The sequence below is a fragment of the Rhea pennata genome, chromosome 20 (assembly GCF_028389875.1).
Source record: "Rhea pennata isolate bPtePen1 chromosome 20, bPtePen1.pri, whole genome shotgun sequence".
NCBI lineage: Eukaryota > Metazoa > Chordata > Aves > Rheiformes > Rheidae > Rhea > Rhea pennata.
The window spans coordinates 5713573-5736656 of record NC_084682.1 but is presented as its reverse complement, the minus strand read 5'-3'; the positions used below and the strand labels follow the sequence as shown (position 1 = coordinate 5736656).

General features: G+C 52.3%; 2 protein-coding genes across 4 annotated transcripts; both read right to left on the bottom strand.

The window, feature by feature from the left end:
* Positions 1-2515: 2515 nt before the first annotated feature.
* Positions 2516-17874, bottom strand: UNC119 (unc-119 lipid binding chaperone). 2 transcript variants are annotated; one of them, XM_062592389.1, is made up of 5 exons: positions 17754-17874; positions 8048-8161; positions 6035-6137; positions 4911-5083; positions 2516-4075 (listed from the first exon to the last, which is right to left on the bottom strand). In XM_062592389.1, the coding sequence occupies exons 1-5, from the start codon at positions 17872-17874 to the stop codon at positions 3963-3965; spliced, it is 624 nt and encodes a 207-aa protein (XP_062448373.1). In that variant the 3' UTR covers positions 2516-3962. The 2 variants fall into 2 exon arrangements, with proteins under 2 accessions (XP_062448373.1, XP_062448372.1); XM_062592388.1 differs by lacking the exon at positions 17754-17874 and adding an exon at positions 9175-9311.
* A 750-nt stretch (positions 17875-18624) lies between these two features.
* PIGS (phosphatidylinositol glycan anchor biosynthesis class S) lies at positions 18625-23008 on the bottom strand. Of its 2 annotated transcripts, XM_062592313.1 has the most exons (12): positions 22932-23008; positions 22689-22828; positions 22504-22615; positions 22239-22328; positions 22000-22091; positions 21367-21565; positions 20870-21012; positions 20668-20782; positions 20249-20394; positions 20012-20112; positions 19437-19647; positions 18625-19240 (listed from the first exon to the last, which is right to left on the bottom strand). In XM_062592313.1, the coding sequence occupies exons 1-12, from the start codon at positions 22969-22971 to the stop codon at positions 18965-18967; spliced, it is 1665 nt and encodes a 554-aa protein (XP_062448297.1). In that variant the 5' UTR covers positions 22972-23008; the 3' UTR covers positions 18625-18964. The 2 variants fall into 2 exon arrangements, with proteins under 2 accessions (XP_062448297.1, XP_062448298.1); XM_062592314.1 differs by lacking the exon at positions 22689-22828 and having other exon boundaries at positions 22932-22968.
* Between the last annotated feature and the right edge of the window lie 76 nt (positions 23009-23084).

Sequence of the window (23084 nt, the reverse complement as noted above, 5' to 3'; positions counted from 1 at the left end):
CAAAATAAAAATAAAAAAAAAATTAAAAAAGAGAGAGAGAGAAAGAGAGAGAGAGAAATCCTCCTCAGTCAGGCAGGACAATTCTGTAATTACGCAACTGTCACCACATAACGGGCACATTCATAGAAGCATTTTTGGTTTTGGTCACTAAGCTGAGATCAAAGTTTCTTAAATTTAAACCATACTTACATTGGATGTGTTAACCTTGAAAATAAATTCTATTTCTGCTCCTAAAGTTTGTGAATTATTAGACCATGCAGCATGTTAACCACAAATATTTTCCTGTTACCTTTCGGAACAAAACTTGAAATTTAAAGGAGCTTAAGACTGAGAAAATAATTTGTTGAGTTACAATTATGACAATATCAGTACATGCAGAGACTTGGCTTCCTTTTCCAAAATTAATTCAATATGTAAAGTACACATACAGTTATGTCTTATGATGGGAAAAAAATAGTCATTATTAGCAGATAATCTTCCTTAGCTTTTTGATGTTTTCTTTTGCTTTTAGAAAGCCAGATCCCAAATTTGCAGATGGAGTCATTAAACAGATTTATTGGTATAGTCATAATTAAAATAATTTTTAAAAAGATCAAAGAAAAATACAAAAAAATATTTTTAGAGGCAGAATTTTGTGATTTTGTAGGTAGACTTGCAAAGTAAGCCCAACAGAGATTAATATTAAAAACATAAAATAATAACTAGCCAGGAAGACTAGATGTTTGCTTAAAATTTGACTTTCAACTAGCTTATAATAAGAATCAGCTGCCAATTTAAGGAGAAACTGCGGGTCTAATTTTACAACTGACCTGAGAGCTTTCTGCTCCCTTTCAGATGAATGAAAGTTGAAGTTACTCAGTGCCTTACAATGCATGGCCTTTAAAAAGGCAAAATTCCTCACCCTGAAAACCATAAATATGTTGAAGTTTATTTTTTTTTATGCCTAACTTTATTTTCTTGTTTTAGACTAATCCTAATTATAGAAGACAAATTCATTCAGTAAAATATCTCATATATTTTACTAATTTTTCTATTAGCCTGAAATTGTAACCCATAGAATCTAAATTATCAGAACAGTTAGCAGAATTCATGAGGGAGATCAGTAGTGCATCCTCTTTTACGCTTAACTTCAAACCTACTATAAAACACAGAGCGTTAGAAAGTCCATTCAGCAACATATTACACTTTTGGGAACAAAATAACTTTCTCCAGGTTCTTCTTCTTTTTGTAGGGGCACATCGCCCTTTCAAGTTTTGGTTGATTACTGTAATATTTCTTACGGCATTACCTTTTTTTTTCTTTTTAAAACTAAACTCTTACAGGGAGGAAGCATAAAAAAGGAGCAGAACGTGACTATTTCACTTCAAGCAAACAATACAGAGAAGATACTCAATATGATAACCCAAGACTGACAAGAGTCTGCATAGAAGCTCAGTTACCACTCTCCCAGAAATGTACTGAGATGATACAGCTGTTTGAGATGTATCACTGGCAATTCTGAGCAAGCACCGTTGCTGGAAGTCCCTTAAAACTCGTACACACAGACATGATTCATACAAACAACAGATAAGATTTGAAAGATACTAACTGAAAGGTGTATAGTGTGCTAGTTATAAATATACACACCCTCTTCTGTCTTCACATCAATACATTTTCTCCTTCAAGAGCTGGACAAAATTCACAAATACTTAAATTTGCAAAATTTCTTACAATATAAAGATAGTGTAATAGCCCTGATGCAAAAAATGGGGGGAGGGTAGACTATTTTCACCTTTAGGAATTATTGTGCTACAAAACTTTGTGATCAGTAGCTCACAGCATTATAAAAATAACGAGGAAATTCTTTGTAATCCTCAAACAGGTAAGTCAACCATGGAGAACCCATACCATGAATAGACTAAATGTTAACTACGTAATAATGTCAGCCTAACCTAAACCCTTCATTTTTTCCTGATTATTCTGCACTGCAGACCAAAAAACAGTGCTATATATGTCTCATCATCGTAATAATTACTGCAAGACACCAGTTGTGTAAAATCAGTGAACTCCTCATACTTTCTTAGCTATCAATCTTAAAAAAAATCTGTGCTGTAACCTAAACTCATTGTGTTTTCTTTAGAAAGCTGAATCAACTTTCAGAAGTAAAGAAAGCCAAGCCAAATACAAATGGTAACACAGTTAATAGTAATCACAACCCCAATAATAGCGCAAAACCTCCCTGCTCTTGGATAGATTCTTAGGCAGGCTATATGTGGAACCATTTGCAGTTTTCCTGTTGGACTTAGGCTGTTACTGGAAGATGTTAATCACAACTGGGAATGGTATTTTATAAAAATTACTACAATCACACCTATCTGAGGCTAACACATAATGTTCCACTGAAACTCACACAATTAGACATGGAGACTTCAAATATTTATAGAAATATCTACAAATTGCAACTGCCAATTATTACAGTATCAGTGAACTGATCTCTAGAGTAAGGGTTTCATGACAACAGACTACTTAGGCAAAATAAAAGATGAAGGTTTTTACTGCACACAAGTTTCTCCATTTTTTGTTTTATTTTGTTTTGCCTGTATAATTTATTGTTTTTATGTTGCTACTTTGTATGTCTGTCCTTCTAAGAAGGAGCACATTCTGAGAAACTTATGCAAAATGATTCTTAAACTTCTTACAGAGACAAGAGAGAGCTTTTGATAAACCTGTGTTGTGCCTTAAACAAAGTCTTACATTATCAGACTCACTGTTTCAGGAGTATTAATATCAAATGCAAAACACTTTTTAACAAAGGGGAAAAAACTATCAAAACATTCTTCAAATTCAGATACAAAGGATAGTGTAGTGGTTATCATGTATGCTTTACATGCTGAAGGTCCTCGGTTCAAGCCCCAGTGGAACCAGCATCAGGAAACCTTCGGGAGGTTGGACTAGATGATCTCCAGAGGTCCCTTCCAACCTTACTGATTCTGTGACTCTGTGACAAAAGCAAAACTGGAAATTCCACATACTGATTGCCTTACACAAAAGAAAATGCTGCTCTAACAAGTAATGCTGAAGCCCTTGTCCTAGTATTGAACAGAGAAAGAAAAAAACAGACAGACAGAGATGGAAAACCCATACCATGAAGAGGCTGAATGTTAACTACATAATAATGTCAGCCTAACCTAAAACCCTTCATTTTTCCTGATTATTCTGCATTGTATTTGCAAAAACTTAAATAAATTGGGAATGCTTATGATGGTTTGTAGACCCTCAATGCTATTTCGCTCCTTCTGAACTGTAAAAGGAGAGGCCCTGACTCTAAACAGGCTTGTCACTGAGCTACTCATCTTCATTGCAAGTTCCGTTGCTTCCAAGGTTAAACAGAATACTACATAAAAGGAACAAAGAAAAGAAAAAAGTATGAGATAGCTATTTAGAGAAACAATCTAAGGATGAAACTTTTGCTTTGTAAAGTGTTACACTGAACCTTTTTAACTGAATAAAAAGTTAAACTGACTGTACCTTTGAAGCATCCACAGATAGAAACAAACAGACACAACTCTGCATCTGCATTCATCCACTCACACAGTTTCTCGGATTACATTCTGTGAGAAAGCCATCATGTCCTAAAAGAGACTTGAGGGCAAGAACACAAATCCACAGAATTAGGCCAAAATTCCCCAGGTCCCACAAGGCCATTTCCAAAGCAGACACCTAAAGAACTTAGGGCAGTGGTATCCAAAGATCGCTTAGCTTTGCAGAACTGTTTAAAGTTCTTAAGAACTGGGTCTGCTTCAAAGCTCAGCAAAGATGAGACTGGCCAATTTAGTCATGAAACTCCTACTGTGGCAAAGAGTCCTTGGTTTGTGGATCCTCGTTCAGTTGACATTGCAGGCAACTGAACTGAAGGTGTTGTTATCCCTGACAACTTCTACAGGAAAGGGAAGGCCAGCGCAGGCTGGCTGTCCATCCTGTGCTCAAGGTCCTCCACTGTAGGAGTAATCTGCCTTGTTGTGCATCACCAGCTTGTTGTCTACAAAGTAGAAACTGTCCGACTGTGTCTCATATGGATGAAGGATCATCTCTCGAACTGCAGACAAAAAAACAAATTAGTCATGTTGGGTGCTAGCCCTACTGTAACAACACTCAGTGCTGACTATTCTTGGACACTGGGTCTCAGCTGGGTTTAATAGCATTGCTCAGACAGCAACAAACTCTAAAGTTAAAAAAAAAAAAAAAAGAAAAGAAAAGAAAAAAAGAAGCCTACCCAACCATTTGTTTTTCAGTAGCATTTAAAGAACTCAAACAGAATCCAAATATGTTAAGGCACCACACAAACTGTAAGTGTACTAGCTACCCTCAAAACAATATTGCATTAGTTTTAAGATAGTAAGATAGTCAACTCAAAACAAGGAAGCAAGCAAAGCGGATCACTATTTTGCACAGACTGTAATATTAGTAGTGACATACATGATTGAGGACTATACAGAATATTAGGGCACACAGGTGGAGCACTGATGCCATTACGTCTTGGGAGAAGGAAGAGAAAATAAAAAGTTGTATTCATACTAAAACTGAAACCTCTCAAGCTATCCACGTAACACATCAAACAAGAAAGCAGAACATAAAGTTTGTTACCCATTTGACTGGACATCTTTCCAGTCCTGCTTTTTTAGTTATTTCATAACACTTATTTTTTTTCTACCAGACACTGAAGCTTCCCTTTTATGAATAAAAAAGCATCATCTGGTGGTGATAGGATATATGGTACTAAAAAACAAAAGCCGTACAAAACATAGATGTAAAACTACTTGGATGTATTTTTCCATACCCATTTTCTATAGACAGCTCATTGGAAAAGGTTTCTCCAAAACAACTTAGACTAACATCGCTATTTGGTAACCCCAAAACCAAAAAGAGCTTACTGAGATCCTCCGAGAGCTGTGGGAATTCGTAGATGTGCTCACACGTATTTTTACTGCTGGGGATGCAGAACCCGAATTCAAAATCAAAACTCTTCAGCAATTGATCCCGGAAGTAATGCCTCTCGATCATGCGGAAATTATTAATGGGTTTGTCCCCTACTGTGAATTCCACCCTGTAAAGGAAGTGTAAGATCGCAATGAGCTTTCCTCATTCGGGATTTTCAGGCACTGCTGTCAGGTAGGAAAGAACTCTTCTGAAAAAGGGGGTGGGGGAAGGCAAAATATTTAAATCAATGATACTAATCAAATTCTCCTTCTTTCTTAAAATGTGCAATTCTGTTTTAAGATTAGCAGCAAGCTGTAATGTACAACTTTGCTCTAAATATTAGCAGCCGAAGGGATCTATCAAAATGCAGACTAGTATGAATCCAAACTAATGATTTCTATAAACCTTTAAAACAAACAAACAAAAAAAAGCTTGCACTGGAACAGTAATTGATGCTCAGTTATAGTATTATGGTCTTAATGCCATAATAGCAATGGACATAAAGCTCTTAATTAGATCTACTAATTTAAGCTTAAGTGAATGTCAAAGAAAAAAAAAGATAACAAAGGCTCTGCCATAGTGTGATCCAATATCCTTCTAAAATCTTCAATAAAGGCAGAAGGGCCCATCAGCCAACTCTTCAAGAGGGCAGAAGAGAAAGCCCCAGCTAAAACTTGCATCTTTCCATGCACACTATTTAACTGTGGAAAAAAGCGACAACTAATTTTTACTTAAAAAAAAAGTACCCTGTCACATACATTACGTAGCAATGTCTTTGGTCCAAAGCTTTACAGAAAAAGACTTCAGGTGCCATTAGTCTGTCCACTTTATACTGCTCTTTTTAGCCTTAGTCTCTTCAGCCCCGTGCCAGTTCTTAGGGTAAATAAACAAGCTAAAGGAATGGCGAATGCAAGGCAACCAGCCAAGACATTTGGAGCTCCTCATAATAAAAAGATATCTCTATTAGATCAACTTAATATGCAAAGCTGATAGTAATAGTAGTAAGAGCCACCTTCACTCTGTAAGCCTGCAGGATTTTTCTGTATGGGAAAAATGTAACACAGGAGCGATTACTTACGTGGCTCCCACTTGCCGAAGTCTAAGAAAAGCTGGCGTAAACTGGTAGCGTACAAACCGTCCGGCATTGGGGTCAATGTCCTTCTTGTCATTGTGTTCACGTTCTGGAAAAGCGCAAAGGAAAGCTCCATCACTGTCGTCTGAGAAACAGAAAGCCAGTGAAAATACTAGCGTGACCGTTATCTCCTCCTCAGCCTCACGCCTTTGGTGGAGCTCATGCTTGGATGCTCGAGGATGAAGCCTGGTGAACAACCCGTAGCACGTTTGGTGCCACAAAGCTCTTTCCCACCTTCTTCGGCAAGGTTAGCTAATTCACGCTTAAATCCCTGCAGAACACAGCAAACAAGACTGCAGCAGGGGAAACTGTTTTCTAATAATTCAAGTGTTTGCTCCCCAGAATTAAGTGTTGAGCTCAGCTTCAGCAGCAAAGTTTTGCTGTCTTTTAAAGTACTCCAGCCCTCACATTTCTATCTATTTGGCAATGTTGGAAATTTGTTCCCCAGGAAGAAAAGAATGAGGGCTCCTTTCTGGCAGAACGTGCAATAAACAAAGAGCTCCCTGTGCCGAACCTGGGCGAGCAGCACACAGTTGTGTATTTTTAACTAGGAAAAAGTACGTTATGAGCAAAAAAATTCAGTGATCAAAGTTTGAGGGTTCCTCACCAAAATGATGGACGTACAAAATACTACAAACTCCCTATTAGAGATTCTATTTCTGATTTTCCTCACTGTTAAGGATGACTGTGCACGGTGATCTCATTACACTCGGTTCTTTCACGGCTTTATTAACTGAGTTCACAAAAATAACATTTGGTCACAGTGTGATTCACACAAGCATTTCACAGTTACTATGGTAATAAGGGGAAGAAAGCAAAAAATACATCGTAGAGAACAAACTTTTAAAATTCCTAGCAAGACAATTGACTCAAAACATGCTTTCTTTAACAAAAGGGAGCAAACCAACCAACCTGTATCTGCCTTGCAAAGTTCCCTTCAGGTTTTGCTCACAGACAAAAGAGAGGACAGCAATCTAACTTTTGAAAGAGAGAGTAAGAATTGGGACCTCTGTCTTTACCCTACTATCTCTTCTGGTGAGAGAATAAGGGAACACTTAGCGAAACTAGCAGGTGATGGAGTCAAAGCAAAGGCAGGCGGCATCAACCGCAACACACAGTGAACCTGGGAAATTCCTTGCTATAGGACCTTGTGGTGCTAAAAAGGTACGTTGCACGGATGAGGGTGTGCTTACGCTCCTCCTATAGTCTAAGGCCTCCACTGCTGGTCACTCAAAGACAGAGCATTCGCAGGATGGTCTGAGCCGCTTCTTACGCTCTGGAGTGACTTACTGTTCCTACCCCCAACGCAGAACTGCAGTACGCCTCTGACCAAACCATCTCATCTTAGCACCTCTTGTTTGCTATCTCAAAGCTACGGAAAACTTCCTTTCACATGGAAGGAGATGGGGAAGACTGGAAAGAGCATTTGATGAAGAAAAGAACAGTTGCACTGAGTTTTTATTACTCACTGGTAACAGGTAACACTTTGCTGGTTACAAGTAACGCCTAACAAGTCATGAAAAACACAAAGCATGTTTTCAGTTTGTCTCCTTTGCACAACTGACATATGGTGTCTGTCTTTTGGAGATGCTTGTTTTCCTGACTCCCAAAAGAAAGATGCTAGCTTGACAGCTAAACTATGTTCACTGCTGAACAGCCAAGCAACCAACACATTCCGACTTCTTCCTCCTCTTCTTCTTCTATTTACAATATCCATCTGTCCTTTCTAATCACAGATGGCAATCACAGGAACGCAGCAGCAATGTTAACTGCTTGTGTTGGAACAACGGGATACCTGAATAGTATCTCCACTGCAGCCAGGGCTCTAGCCCTCTTGCAGTTAATAGCATCTCCTATTTGGGGGAAATGTGTTGAGTAAAAGGAGTGGAAAAAGGCAAAAAGGAAGCACACACTAGCATTCATTTGTTTGGGACAGCAGTATTGTGTGTGTGCACTCACCTGAAGCTGGTGGTTTGGTGATTTCAAACAGCACTGTGCCAGACTCCATGTCCCGGATTTTGAACCTGGTGAAGTCTATCTTGTAAACATTTTCCTCTGGAGTGCACAGATAATCTGCAGAGGAAAGCAAATTTAAATGAAGGCTGCTCAGAAACACCAGGTATTTCTGGCTACTCTCTGGTGGTCACAGCCAGAAGGAGGAAAAGCCCAGTGCCCCCAGTATTCCGTTTTTATCCCAAAGCAAATGTCTACAAAGACAGTCGCAGTGCTGAGCGCTCCTCATTGCTCTGCAAGGGCAGCTGCAAGGGGAAAATGCTCCCTGCCCTGGCACCCTGAGGTCATCATCTTTTTCTAACCCTGGGCCAGCATCATCCGGACCCGTTTTCCCTCGGCGTATTGAGACTAGGCAAGGCCCCCACCAAATCCTAGCCTTTGCAGGGTAAGAGGCTTTGCCCATTTTGAAAACTGCCCTCGGGCAGAATGCAAGCACTAAGCAGCTTTGCGGGCACTAAGCCGCCCGCGCGTCATTGGGACAGGAGCATCCTCCTGCCCACGCCACCTCCCCTTCCGCAGCCCTCCGCGGACGGAGCACAGCCTCTGCCCTCCCGCGACGCTTGTCCCGGGCAAAGACTTGCTCCTTGGCACCAAAAACAGTGTTAAAACCTAGGAAGCAGCGTGGGAAGAGAGCCCTTCCCTGCCTCGTGAGCCAGCTTCCTGGCCAGGTTACGGACTCTTCCGCGGGAAGGAGGGATCGGGGTGCCCGCGGTGTACTCTCCGCTCCACAGGCAGGTGCGGGTTGAAAGAGCTCCAGTGACTTTCTCTATCCAGACAAATCTAACTAAATGTGCACGCATAAAAGCTGGGTTAGCTTCTGAGTGACTACGCAGCTGCATTTTTTAAGAGACTTGGGTTAGAAGTTTAAAAAAAGGTAAAAGTAATACGTCAAAATGGTAATTCTGAGCCCTTTCACAGCTGCTAATTCCTGCTGTTAGTCCAAATTACTCCTTTATTGCAGTTTGGTTTCCTATTTCAAAAATTTAAGTGTATCCATCCACCTAAGGCTTATTTACTGAATATATGAAAATAAGTTACGGTGTAGTTAGAGATCATCCCTTCCCATAACAAACCTTCAGCACAGCTATAGCAAACTGGGTACTATGTTAACAGTTTGGCATTCTGCTTCACGGGCAGCGGTTCGCACGTGTGCTAGCGAAGAATTTAGCACCCTGAATAGCAGATGACCCTGCCACACCACGAGCGCGTCCGCCGTGCCGCGCAGCGCCGGCGAGACAGGCAGGCGCCCTCGCTGGGATGCGTGCTGACGGAAATCGGGCCGCCGGAGCGCTCGAGGGGAGGGGAGCTGCCGGCAGCGCCGCGCGAGATCGCTCCCAGCCGCTGCTGAACGCAGGCTGCACGTCTGGCACCTACCCTTTCCCGCAAACCTTTTACTCTTCGCAAACCTGCTTAACTCGCAGCGCTGCCTCGGTGCACGCTGGCGCGAAGAACAGAAGTATTAAACCTCCGGCGTAAAATCACCTCTGGGCGATTTTACAACCCCCCACCGAAAGGAAGCGGGTTTAACAGAGGCTCCCGAGCAGCCCCAGCCCTCGGCAGCAGCCCTCCCCCTGCGCCCCCTCGGAGCGGGCCGAGCAAGCGGCAGCGGCGCCGGCGGAAGCACGCTCTCACGCCCGGGCAGCTGGTAGCAGCTCGACCTCGGCGCTGCCGTGAGAAACGAAAGCCTAACGGCCGCACGAACCCCTCTTCCTTGGTTTTAAAGCACGCTAGCTGGGGAGATTTGGATATCCAAATCACCGCTTTGCCCCAGAGTTTCCGAGCCACAGGCAGGCGACGTCGCGGGCTGCGCGAGAGCTGCAGGCACCGACCGGCCGCCAGCCCACGCTCCTGCCCCGCGCCGAGCCGCTGCGTACGACACGGGCATCGGCCGGGCTTCGCCGCCCGCGTCCAACGCGGCGGGCGGGCGCCGGGCCGGAGCGCCAACGCGGCGGGCGCACGGTCGCCTCGGAGCCGGGGCGCCTTCGCCCGAGCTCGCAGGCGAGTCTGCCAGGCGCGCTGCTCCGCCAGTTAATTATTAAGTGTTTTCCTCCTGCAGAATTCCTTCCCGTCCGGCTCCATGGCAACAGTTTTATCCCCTCCTTGGCAGCGGCGTTGCTGCAGCAACGGTGTCCGTGACTCATCCGGAGGAGAGGAGAGCAAAGCCGAGCCGCTGGAAGAGGAGCAAACCCGAGGCAGGCTCCCGCCAGGCTCCTGCTCACCGTCAGTATTAAAAACGTGCCTGTTGCAAATCCTGTTCAAAACAACAAAAAAATCAACTCAAATAACCACGTGTGGTTGTTTTCTGCACACAAGAGAAGCCTGCGGCTGCACTAGAAAATCTTTTTGGCAACAGCACGCCAGCCCTGGGGCCGGGGAGCATCATCCTGCTTGGAATCGGCACAGACTTCTGCTGAGCTGAGCACTAGATCGGCTAGTCTCATCTCATACCTACTTATTTTTAAATTACTGCAAGCCCCTGTTGCCCACACTTCCATGACGCACTTAACTGCATCATCTGCTTTCATTACACTAATTCACCATCCCCACAATTTGGGGAACGGAGGCAGCATCCCCCTCTCCTTTCCTGAGACTGCTCCAAGCCTCACTGAGTGAGGTGGATCATTGCAGCGAAGGCAGGTTTGGTCTCCCAAGACAGAGCATTCTCTTATTTCTTCCACCTCCTCAAAGCAGGTTGTGTTATTTCCCACTCAGGAACCAAATAATCACAGTATCTCTCTGAGGGAGCCCTCAGTACTCACCTGATTTAGGGCTGATGGAGACAACACTCTCCCCGAGGGATGGGCACATCACCACTAGCGCAGGAAACCCAGCAGATGGTCTCTTGTTCTGAGGCACCCACATTAAGCAGCGCAAAAGCAGGCTGCAAATGAGGACTGTTTCCAACTCCTCCCTAAAGCACAGTGAATTGCCCTACCCCAGTCCTCCAAACCCAAACTCCTCCCGAAAGGAGTTCACCAGCTGAGCCGAACTTGGCCTCGAAGCCAAGAGCAAGCTCTTGCAGCTCGCCCAAGCCAAGTGCTAGCAGCTGCCTCTCAGCACATCGCTGTTCCTGCCTGCTGGGGCCTCTGCTGCTTAGATCTGCGAGTCCCCACTACAAGACATTTTCTCTCTTAAGACCTACCCTGATTACGAAGAGCTTGGAAGCACAACTAGCTGCTGCAGTGGTCTCAGGAAGCAGCAGAGGTGATGGACTTCCTGAGCCAGAAACAACAGATTTTGCCAGGAATACTTCTTTTGTATGAAAAAGTGCTTAAAACAACAAACAAACAAACAGCGAACTGTAGCATGTGTTTTGAGCCACACGCTTCAGCAAGCTGGCGTTGCAAAGGGGCACGAAAGGCAAAGGATCATCCAGCGCACATCTCCGCAGCAGACAGCTAATGAAGGCACTTTCTCCTCCTGCCCTTTCCCCACTACTTCAGCTATCTAACAGATGAGATTAGGCGTCTGATCCTGGTCAAAGAAAGCTAAATGTCAATACTGCATTTTCAGATTCCCTTTGCATCAATGCCCCCAGGCATGTCTGATCAAGAGGAGGTGTTGCTGGAGGATGGAGGATGCACTCCTCGCTGCGCTCCTGCCAAGATCTCCTCTCCTTCTCCGCAACCCAGGGAAAGCACATGCCCCCTCTCTCACAAACATCAGCTATTTCTGGGGCGCTCATTAAAGCTTCAAAGCTCGGATTGGGCAGCTCCTATTTTAAGCCTTTAATGGCCCAGTGAGGAAAGTGGAGCCTGGATGGGGCACGGAAGAACTCAGAACCTGATGGGGAGAAAGGCTCTAAACCAGGAGGATGCTGCACAGGAAGCAGGTGCAACAGCAGCTGCTTGGGATAAGAACGACTCTCCCCAGCACCAGCAGCGGCAGAACTTTAGGGAGCAAGACGGCTCCTCTTCCATGCAGGCCTGTTTCCTAACATGCATTAGCCAACAAGGTCAGAAGGTATTTTGAAAGCTACTGCCAAGACATAAGCCAGGTATAAAGCAAAGCCAACGGAAGATGAACTCCTAGGAGCTGGAGATTAGGAGATTATCAGATTGAGGAGTCTCAGGAGGAAGTGAGCAAAAAATAGCACCAACGCCGCGGAGAGGCAGAGCGGTGACGCAGGCAGAGCATGGGACGGCAGGGCCAGCGCCAGGCGATGCCGATACCACCGGAGCCCAATTAAAGAACAAGCTGGACCGTCTGCCCTGGCCTCTGCCTGCGCAGCTGAAGTCCCACAGAGAGGATGGCAGAGGAGCAGGGCAGGACCTTCGGGGAGCACGTGACGCCGGCATACGGTGGCAGTGCTGCTGGCAGCCCCCGAGTCTGAAACCACGCTGGCGATATTACCGAAATCAGTTCACTTCGGTCTCATGCACAGGGCTAACCCAAAGCAAGCAGTCCCTGCTCAAAGCCCCACCCGATGCCTCCAGCCCATGTCCCTGCTTTCCAGTTACCTTTCCCGTTTCCACTGGGATGGCCCAAACCTTTAAAACTGGCAGGAGGAGAAACCCGCTCGGCTGCCAGCTCCGTACCCCGTATTGCACATATTTGCCCTCTGCAGAAACCTAACAGCCCGTATTTAAGCACAAGACTACCAAAAAGCCTTCATCTACCCAACACTTAAGTTGTGAGTTATCGCAAAGCCTTGAAAAGCCTCACAACATACGCTCTGTTGCCTAGGAAAGGCGGCCGGTGCTAGCAGCTCGACACAGCTCCCAGATACTGCTCTGCTATTAGAAATCAGCATGTCAATATAATTTACACGTCGCAGCCCCAGACAACTCAGAACAGTGATTCATTAACCATCTCACAAACACCCACAGCTAATTAGGGCTCCTAATACAATATATTTCACCAAGCTAATTGGGGGAAGAAGGAGAAGCCATGGTCCAGGAGCGGCTTTGAAGGTCAACTTGCACACGAGCTTTCTGTTAACACTACAGCAAAACTGGTACGAAAGTCACCCACGAAGGGTCTGCCCCGAGCAGCCCACCGCAGCAGAGCTTTGCCAAGCTCGCCTTTAGCTGAAGCTGCAGAGAAAAGTCTCAGAGAAATCCGAAATGACAGCTCAGGGCAGAGATTAGTTTCAGAAATGATTAAGCGCACATCTCTTATTTTCAGGTTGCATTTTGTAATTGTTGTCATACATGTAATCAATTATTTAACCCTTTGGTTTCCTAAAATAAAATAAGCTTTACTCTAAGGAAAGCAGCACTACAGACCAGCGGCGCAGGAGCCCGGAGCTGTGCTGAGCAGGGCGACCTCCGAGGCTGTCGCTTGTCTCCTGTTACATACGTGCCCAAAGGCTGGTGCTGTCCCACACCTGTAAATTGGGACAGTTGCCCCCAGGGGCCACAAGGCCATCTTCCTACTAACCACCAGCCACCCTAACCCCAAAGATGGAGGGAAAAAATAAGAGCTCTCTTTCGATTAACCGTGTCCTGCAGCCAACAGGGCATCTACACGCCTTGGGGACTAGCAGAGCATCACCCAGCAAAGCTGCAAGACTGAGCGTGGCGAAAGACGTGGAGGGCAGCACGGCTCCTTGGCCAGCTCCAAGAGGCAGGACAGGGCGTTCGCAGCCACCGACGTCCCAGTAATTGCAGACGGGCTCCCCTGATCCTCTGGCTGCCTCAGTAATTAATTGTAATTTGAACTGAGCTCTGCCCTGCTCCTTTGCTAATCCCAAGTTAATCATGTTGTAAGGTTTTTCTTCTTTGGTAACCACCGTTGTGCGAGCAACTAACAAATCCTGCTAATCGCAAAGAAAATGTTTCATTTGCCTTATACCTAATGCTGTTGCAGTAGCACCGGAGCAAGCCCTGCTGAAGGGCCCAGTTATCCTGGGGCAGCACCCAGATCCACGAGGCTGCACCCTGGAAATGGAGCCGGGGTAGAATTTAACACCGGGAGGACACACCGTATGCAGGACAGTTTGCACGACTCCCCCTTTAAGCTTATTAGAAACATGCTAAGAGCAGAGCCCAGCTGGCTTTCCCGGCTCCTGCCCGCTCGGGTTACAGAGGGTTTCTCCGGGCTAGCAGTAAGGGCGCCGTGGCCACCGAGCACCTCCTGCTTTCCCAGCTGGCCCGTCCGAGACACCCAACGCCCGGTCACGCGCCAGGATCCCCAGCGCAGAGAGCGTATCGCGATCCCCCCGGCTGCGCTTCCAGCCAGGGCTTTCCCGAGATCCGAATGCCGGGGAACGGCTGGCAGAGTCCATCCGCGCGCTCCCGGCGCGGCGCCCAGAGACGCAGCCTCCGGGGGCTGCGGGCGAGAAAGGCGACGCGAGACCAAACCGCAGAGCGCTACCGACCCCCTCACCCCCACGGGGTCGGCCCGGGAGCACCCGAGCGGAGGGGCGATGTGCCCACGGTGCCACCAGAGCTTCGCCCAGCCCAGCCCAGTGCCCCGAATGGCACTCCAGGCCCGAGGGGTACAACGGCAGAGCCAGGGGCACGTCAGTGCCTCCTACCCGCTCTCGCCAAGGACACAGAGCAAATTTCAACCTCAGGAAGCACCTAAGGGCCTCGACCCTCCAGGCACCTGCACGTGCCCTTCCCAAAAGGAACGCACTGACTCAGGCTCAGCAAAACGCTTCCCGGAGAGGTGTCCTGTAGTCCTCGCTGTGCCAGCCCAGGCTGGATAAGGACAGATCAGGCCCCGTCTGGAACCGCGGGGATGTCCGGGATGCCGGGATGTTTCCACCGTGGCTCTCGCTCCACAGCAAACTCCTGCTTTGACTTCGAACCGGCTGGAGTCCCAACACCTTTGGGTCGTCTGCTGGGTATCAAAACCAGGGTGAGCAAAATTTGAGTGACCGAGCCCATCAGTCTGAACAATTTGGTGGCACAGACACTGAGGTTTGTTAAGAAATGGAATTCAACTAGTTTTAAGTAGGGACAAAAGGGGGGAAAAAAAAGAACAGAGAAAGAGAAGGAGAAATCCTAACCCTTCAGCTCTCTACCCACCATCCTATTACGGTCTTCTCAACATGTCTCAAAACTAGTCACTGCTGTTAACACCCCTTAAAAGCCATAAATAACCAAGGCAGGATGCCACATACTTCTTGCTAGCTTTGCTTAGTCTCTTGGTGTTGAAAAACAGCCTGGAGAGACCATGTGCTGAGCTCTCCCCTGGCCTGGAAGGACTTCACGCTCCTCCAGCCCTTATCTTCCTTCCCAGGCCAAGCCAGGCTCAACCCATAGCCCGGATACTGCTCCAGCTGCCAGCACCAAGGCTGAGCCACCTCGTGCACCAGGGATGGGAAGGGGATAAAACTTGGGGTTACCTCAGGTTTAAGCCAAAAGCTAAAGGGGCCGAGAAGGAGGGGAGCACCAAGGGCTGCGATGAGGCTCTCCTGGAAGGCAAAGCATCGTGCCGCTCCCTTGGAGTCGTGCCAGGCTGGATGCCTGGAGAGGGCAGACACGCTCCCCAGGACCGGTCCCACACGTTTTTGGGTAGCCACTGTCCCTGGATAAAATGGGGAGAGTTTGCCCAGCAGAGCCAGACAGGGATAAAGAGCCACAATGAGCAGGCAGGAAGATTTGAAGAGACCTTTAACAACAGGCTAGAGGAGAAAGTATGAACTTGGCCACTGTCCCGCTCACGTTTGCACTTTTGGACTATGGGAGGGCACCAAAAGTGAAGCGTCTGCTGCCTCCCCAGCACGTCCCAAGGAGAGGACAGCGCTGGGGTAGCCACAAGCTTCTCTCCCGCAGCCTGAGATCCTTCCCCTCCCCACTGCTCCCTCCGTCCAGAGCAGAAGACTGGGATGATTTTGCATTGATATTTTTGGCAATCTATTTTTACGAGCTTGCTGCAGCCCATGCAAATAATTAAAGGCCACAGAATGCTCCAAATAAACGTTACGCGGTAAGGATCAGAAAAACATTTTTGTGCTTTGCTCTCTGCACTTAACCCACCAAGTGGGAAACTGGGCTTGAGAAGGGGGGTGCTGCGTCGCCAGCAGCGCGATACAACACGCCCAGCACGAGCGCGTTGGCTCGTCCAGAGACTAGTGCGAAGGCACGTGGAGGATTTCAGATGTGGAGAGCTTCCAGCGGCTCCCACGTGGCCCGCCGGAGCGGCAAGCTCTTTCCCTGCAGAGGGCTTAGCCAGGGCTCACCTAACGCAGCCGGTTCTCGCCCGGCACGACCCGGCAGCACCCCCTGCGTGACCCCGTGCCAGCGAGTCTCACGGAGGAAGGGGCGCAAACCAGCTGCAAATGTTTCCTTTCCACCTTCCCTTTGCTTCGCTGCGTGCTGCCCCGCGGCCGGAAGGGGCAGGTAGCCACCAGCTCGGTCCCGCAGCCGGGGCGAGCAGAGCAGAGCAACAGCGGGGCCGGCCGCTGCCTCGCGCCGGCCGCGCTAGCCCCCGCGCCCCACGTGCACGGGGCGGCTGCGCGCACGGGGCGGCCGCGCGCCCGCGGCCTCGCCAGGCAGCACTGCCGAAGGCAGGGACGCGCAGCCCGCTGCAAAGCGTTTAACGCAGCCGTCGCTTGGATTCGGCGCGTAGCCCCTCGGAGGACGCGGGCAGCTGGCTCCTGCGCCTGCCGCCCAGCTCTTCCCGCTCCAAGAAGGGAAGAGCAGGATTCCTGGTCCTGGGTAACGAGTCAGCCCCGCAGCCCAGCAGCGCTGCAGCCGGGAGCAGAGGCCCAAGGACACTGCCCGGCCCAGCCAGCGTCGCAGCCCCTCTCCGCAGGAGCCTCCGCAGCCCCTTCCCGAGGGGCAGCACCGAGGTTTTCCTGCTGCCCATCCGTCCACGCTGCTCGCCAGCGCGTGCAGCTGCTTGCAGCCAGCGCGGTTCCCGCATCCTTCCTCCCCGAGCGCAGACAGGTCGGCAAGCCGAAACCCGCTCTGCCGCCCCGCTGCACGGCGCTCCGGGCAGCCCCCGCTCCTGCCAGCCCCCTTCCTGCCCGACCCGCTGCCGGCACAGAGGCGCCAGGACGTGCACAAGGGCCTTCCTGGGGGGCAGCGGGCTGGTTCTGGGCACCGCTGCGGCCAGGCCGGCCCCACGCCCGCGCCTTCTCCGGAGCCGGGACGGCGCCCGCAGCCCGGCACGCCGCCGTTTTGACACACGGAGCGCAGACAGGGCTGTGCGAGCGCCGGTTCGTTCCCAGCAGAGCTGCGCGGCCAAGCACAGCCAACCCTCCGAGCTCCCGCGCCCGCCGGCCCCCAGGATGCTCTCACGGCCCGTAGCGCTAGGGGGGATCTCGGGGGGCTCCGGGAGGGGTCTGTGGCCAAGCCCCCTGCACCAGGCCCCCGCAGCGGGCGCAGGCTGGGGGTCGGCTCGGCCCGGCCCTGCACAAAGCGGCGCGGGATGGGGCGCGGACGGGAGCACCAGGGAGCTTCTTCCGCCCGACCTGGGACCCTGCGAGGGGGCGGCCTGGCCCGCAGCATCCCGGGGCGGGGGGGGGGGGGGGGGGAGCTGCAGCCCCAGTCCCGACTCCCTGGCTCATGCACCCCCGGGGGTCACTAGCCTTACATTTTGGGGGGGGGGGGGGGAGACGCAGGCCCCAGAGGCACCACATCCTCGGCTCGTGCATCCCCGGGGGGCCGGTCCCCAGCCCGGGATCTGCCAGGGCCCGCAGCCCGGCGTGGGGGGAGACCCGGCCCCGGCCCGCCCAGCCCGGCCCGCCACGCACCGCTGGTGACCCGCTGCAGCCCCAGTACGTCGTCGGGCCCGATGAGCGCCTTGCGGCCCAGCTCCTCCTCGGTGCGGGCCGCCGCCGCGGCCCCGGCCCCGCCGCTCTTCTTCACCTTCATGGCCCCGCCGCCGCCGCCGGTGTGAGCGGCGCGGCCGCGCTGCGCATCGCCGCCGGCCCCGGCCTGCCCGGGAGGGGCCTCACCGGCCCGCCCCGCCCCCGGCCCGCCCCCGGCCCCGGGCACGCACCGAGCCCCGGCCCCCCCTGCAAACAGCCGTACTGGTGGGGGGGGGGGGGGGAAGGAAGGGTCCAGACCCCAAACCCACCCCCGAAGAGCCCGGGCAAAACAGCCCGAGCTCGGGAGCCCGGCGCCGTGAAGGGGTAACGGCTCCCAGGAGCTGCTGGCCAAACTCCCGTAACTGGATCCCATAACGACCCCCAAGAAGCTCATGCTGAACACACGGAGCCCCTGAGTGTGCAGGGCTGAACACTAGCATGGGAGAAACCCTGTAACTGCCCCCACCCTGGGCTTTGGGCCAAGTACTCCAACCACAGGAAGCAGACCCCCAGAACCACCCCCCTACACGAGGAGGCTGAGGCCAAATACCTATAACACAGGAGCCAGGGCCCACCCAGCAAGAACCAGCCCCCCAGAGCTTCACACCAAGCACCCATAAGGCAGAAACCAGACCCCCTAACTATCACCCCACGTCTTATGGGTATTTAGCCTGAGCCCATAAATGAGAGCTGTCCCCCCAGAGCCAGCGGGAGGAAAGTGCAATGGACACACAAGTGCACCGAGCTGGGCTAAGCCAGCTCTCAGCCCCTGGAGGCAGGAGAGGTGTGCACAACCCCACACACCAGGACCAGCCAAACCAGTGTTGTTCTTTATTGGGCAGCAGCTTGCTGCAAAGGCAGCACAGGGCCAGGAGCACATGCAGGAAGCCCCTTCCTCCACCCATCCATCTCAGTCTGGGGTGCAAACAGCATGCCCCACTGGAGGGTGCTGGACCCCAAGAGCATCTCCCACTCCTCAAAGCAGCCTCTCCTCCTGCATCTCAGCCACAACAGCAGACCCAAGCTGAGCTGCCAGGCCAACATCTGGCTCTGTCAGTGTTCTGCCACATACACCTGCACTGCTGGTCCATGACAGCGTCCTTCATGCGGCTGGGGCAGCCCCAGCCCCAAAGTAGGGCACTGTGAGGATGGGCTCAGTCTGTCTTGGTGGGCTCCTTCTTGCGCTGCTTGGCCTCCCGGAAGATCTTGACCAGGGACAGCAGGATAGGCACAGCCATGGGCAGGAAGAGTGGGATATAGATGGCAAATTTCTGGTCATCAGGAAAGTAGAGGAGATGGAGGAGTGATGGGTCAAAGAAGGCTCGCTCTGAGGAGGTGACAGCCTCCTTGCTGGCCTGGAAGGCTGAGTCGAGGTGGCCCACGGCCAGCTCTGCCATGGCACTCTGCACTGCAGCCACCGCTCGGTATACCTGTACAGCAACAACACAGCCGGTCCTCCTGGGCCAGGATCACAGAGGAGCTACAGGCCCCAGAAATACAAGCCTGGAGGTCTTTGCTCACTGACAGGCCTGGGAAGTAGCTCAGTGACAGCAACTGGCACTCAGCATGAGGACCATGTCTCCCACCCCCCTGCATCCACTTCCTCGCTCAGGTTGCCCAACCTACCTCAGAGGCAACATCATCTTTGATGACAATGTTCCCAATTTTGTCCAGCAGCTGGGCCAGAGAGGTCAAGGTGGTAGATACTGTGGCAATGTTCTCCACAGTGCGAGCCCAGAGCAAGCGGTCCAGCTCCCAGTCAGCCAGTCCCTCATTCCCTGGGCTCTCCAGCAGGAATTCTGGGGGCAGCACCTCCCGAGATACCCCAAACAGTAACCTAGGAGCAGAGGGGAATGTCCCAGCCTGTGTCACAGGCCCACAGCCCTGCATGCACTCCTCCTCTTCTCCAGTGCATTCAGTCCTGGCAGGACTCAGACTAGGACTGATGGCCTCCTACACATGGGGCAGGACAAGATAAGCTTCCCACATGAAGAGACAGGAGATGTGCCACTATCCCCCAACCAGGGAGTGATGCTGGCTGTTGGTCAGCACCACAGAGACCATGAAAAGCCACCCTCAGCCCAGAAGGCAGAGTGAGCTGCTGGGCTCCAGCACAGGCACTGCCTGCTCCAATCCGATTCACACATGACCTGCGAGAAGAGCAGAAACAGGCCTGGGGAGGGAACAGTGTGCATCCTCACCGGAGCTGGGCCAGGAAAACCTCCATCACTTGCACCATGTCCACATCCACACGCAGCGGGAGCGAGGCCGGAGGAGAAGCAGGGCCTTCTACATTGTACACCTGCAAGAAAGCACATCAGCCAGGCACAACCAGAGCCACGGGGCTGGCAGCACTGCCCGCACGTGCCACAGGCAGAGGGGCAGCAACCACCTCATTAGAGTGGGGTGCTCACTACCAGCACCCCACCACACCATACCATGATGCCACCCCAGCGGGGGCTGTGGAAGGCATTAGTGCCCACCAGGGCTCCATCCTTGTCCTGGATGTAGAGAGGGGAGTGGGAGCGCTCTGGCACGTACAGCAGGAAGTTCAGCACGGGGTAAAGTGAGGCAGCACTGGAGCCTGCAGTGAGAGTCACAGTCAAATCCTTCCTCTGGCCCGTGGGGATGGGGAGAGCAGACCTCCCGTGTTCAGTACCAGAGCAGAGCCCAGCGCTGCTCCACCTTAAACAGCAAGCCCCAAGCAGAGCTCCCAGCCCAGCAGCCTCGGACATCCTCACCCCTATCTGGGGCTGACAGGGCTGCTGGGAGGGAAGGGTCCAGGCTGTAAACCAGGCTGTCCCTCCCTCAGCAGACCCTGATCCTCTGAGAGCCAGGCAGGGAGTGTAGTGCTCACCCAGCCTGGCCTCCACAGGGTTGATGACGTGTGGGAGGCTGTGTGCACTCAAGAGGAAGCTGGAGGACTGCTTGTCAAAGCGCGGTGTCACCCCGAGGACAGCATAGTACAGGATCTGCAGGGATGTTGCTAGTGAAGCGCAACTTGGGACACTCAGTACGACCAAGGCGGGGCTCTCCCCATTGCATCTCTCAGCCCTCACCTGAGAATCGACAGAGAAGTTGGCCACGAAGCTCAGTTTGTCCAGGAAGGGCTGCACGTAACGGCTCACGGCACCCTCGATGTCCCAGTGCACAGCGTGAGACTTGGGGTCAGGGTTCAGCAGACTGAAGGTGATCTCGTACCCTGCCGAGCACCGAGAGCCTGTGCAGCACCAGCACAACAACCCACCTGGCGACTCCAAGGCCAGGCATGTCACCACTGCAGAGCTCCTGAGAGCTAACAGGACTCAGCCCCCTTCTCCTTGGCCCTCCTTCACACGGGGCCACTCTCTGGTACCTCAACATGCCCCAACTGCAGCACAGACCCTGGCCCAGAGCCACAGGCAAGGACAAAGGGAGGACCCCACAGGTCTGCTACCCCAGAAGACATCCAGGGATGCTACCAGCAAGGCAGGGATGGCACCCTGCCTCCCCAAGCCAGCTGGCCTTCCCCCAGGACAGGGGATGGGGCTTGGGCGCACACACCGCGTGCCCGTACCCAGACTGGATTTGAAGTGCCGACGGGCATCAGGGCTGAGCTGGCTGGCAGGCAGGCGGTCCGAGAGAGCAGCAGTGATGGAGCTGGTTGTGAAGGACATGACCTGTATGACCTGCTGGAGGCGAGCGTGGAGGGCGGCCAGGCCCTCCCTGGCCCTCACCAGGGCACTGCGGTGCTTCCCCACATACACGCCAACACCCTGGGGAAGGTGCAGAGGTGAGGACCGGGAGCAGGCCTGGCTCTTTACCCTACCAACACACAGAACAGCCTGGGGCTACCTGTAACTACCCAGGGACAGACCTCTCCCCTCAGACAGGGGAACCGGGTATCTGCAAAGGATGAAGAGTCGGATCCCTCCTCAACCACAGGACACAGCCCCAACAGTCCCTCTTTCTCCCGGCAAATTCTGAGGGTTTCTAGCAAACCTTTCTACATCTCAGAGCCCCAGGCCACAACCCAGTGTCACACCAAGCATAAAAGATCCAGGACTTCCTCCCAGGCAGCTGTCCACACCAACCCATCCAAGATTCACCCACTTGCCCTAGAGCTGAGACACAAACCACTGTATCTCCATGGCAGCACAGAGGCTGGCACTGAAGGGTGCCCCCCACCACGGTACAGCAGATACTTTACCTGAGGGAGGAGCAAGGAGGTTTCAGGGATCACGTATAGAGTCAGAGAGCCCAGTGAGGCAGCCTGTAGTTGGTGCAGAGCAGCATCAGCCTCTGAGGAAAAGGGAGGCATTAGCAGGCCTCCAACCCAAGAGGTAGCAAAGGCTGAGCTCCTGCTCAGTCAGCCTCTGAAAAAAGAGCCTGCACCCTGCCCAGCTGGGTTTAGGCAGCACAAGCAGCACAGACCCGTTGGCCTGATACCTTGCACAGTAACCGCGTTCAGGGCTGCCTCCTCCTGAGCCGCGGCGCTCCGAAAGACCACCTCATAGCATGACGTGATGCGGGTTCTTGCTGCCAGGGGACAAAGCCTGAGTGACCCTGCCAGTCCGAGCGCCTGGCCCCGCGGCCATCGCGAGAGCAGCGTGCCAGACGGGGCCAGGCACAGCCCTGGGCGGCTCAGGCCGCAAGGCTCCTCAGGCACCAGCTCTAGGGCAGCAAAGCAGGGACGGGCAGGCAAAGCTCTTACGGTTCAGGACCGTCTCCTTCTCCCGCATCTCCCGGAAGGGCAGCGGCCTCGGCAGGTCCCCGGGCAGCGACCCGGCGGCGAAGACCACGGTGACGGGCACAGCCAGCTGGAACTGAGCGCGGCGCGTCACCGCGAGCGGCCCGCTGCCGGCCCCCGCCGCCCGCCTTCCCGCCCCCGGCGCTCACCGGCAGCTCGCCCAGCGCGGCGATGTCGCCGTAGGGCAGCGCGGCTCGGTACGTCTCCGTCGTCCTCCACCACAGCGGCAGCCCCAGCGCCACGGCGATGGCCGCGAAGCACAGGGCGGCCTGCCGGCCCCGCGCCTTCTCTGCGGGGACACGCTTGAGCACCGGGCAACGGCCGCGGACGGGCGGTTCCCGGGGGAACGGAGGGGAAACGGCCGCGGGCGGACGCCCAGGTGCCCCCGCTACCTGCTTCATCCGCCGCCGCCGCCGCCGCGGCCGCCGCCATTTTCCCTTCCGGGCCCGGCTCCTGGGGGGCGGGGCCCGCGCCCGGCCCAGCCTTTCAGAGCACCCGGTCTCCAGAGCAGCCAATGGGCGCAGAGGCCGGCGCGCGGCTGCGCA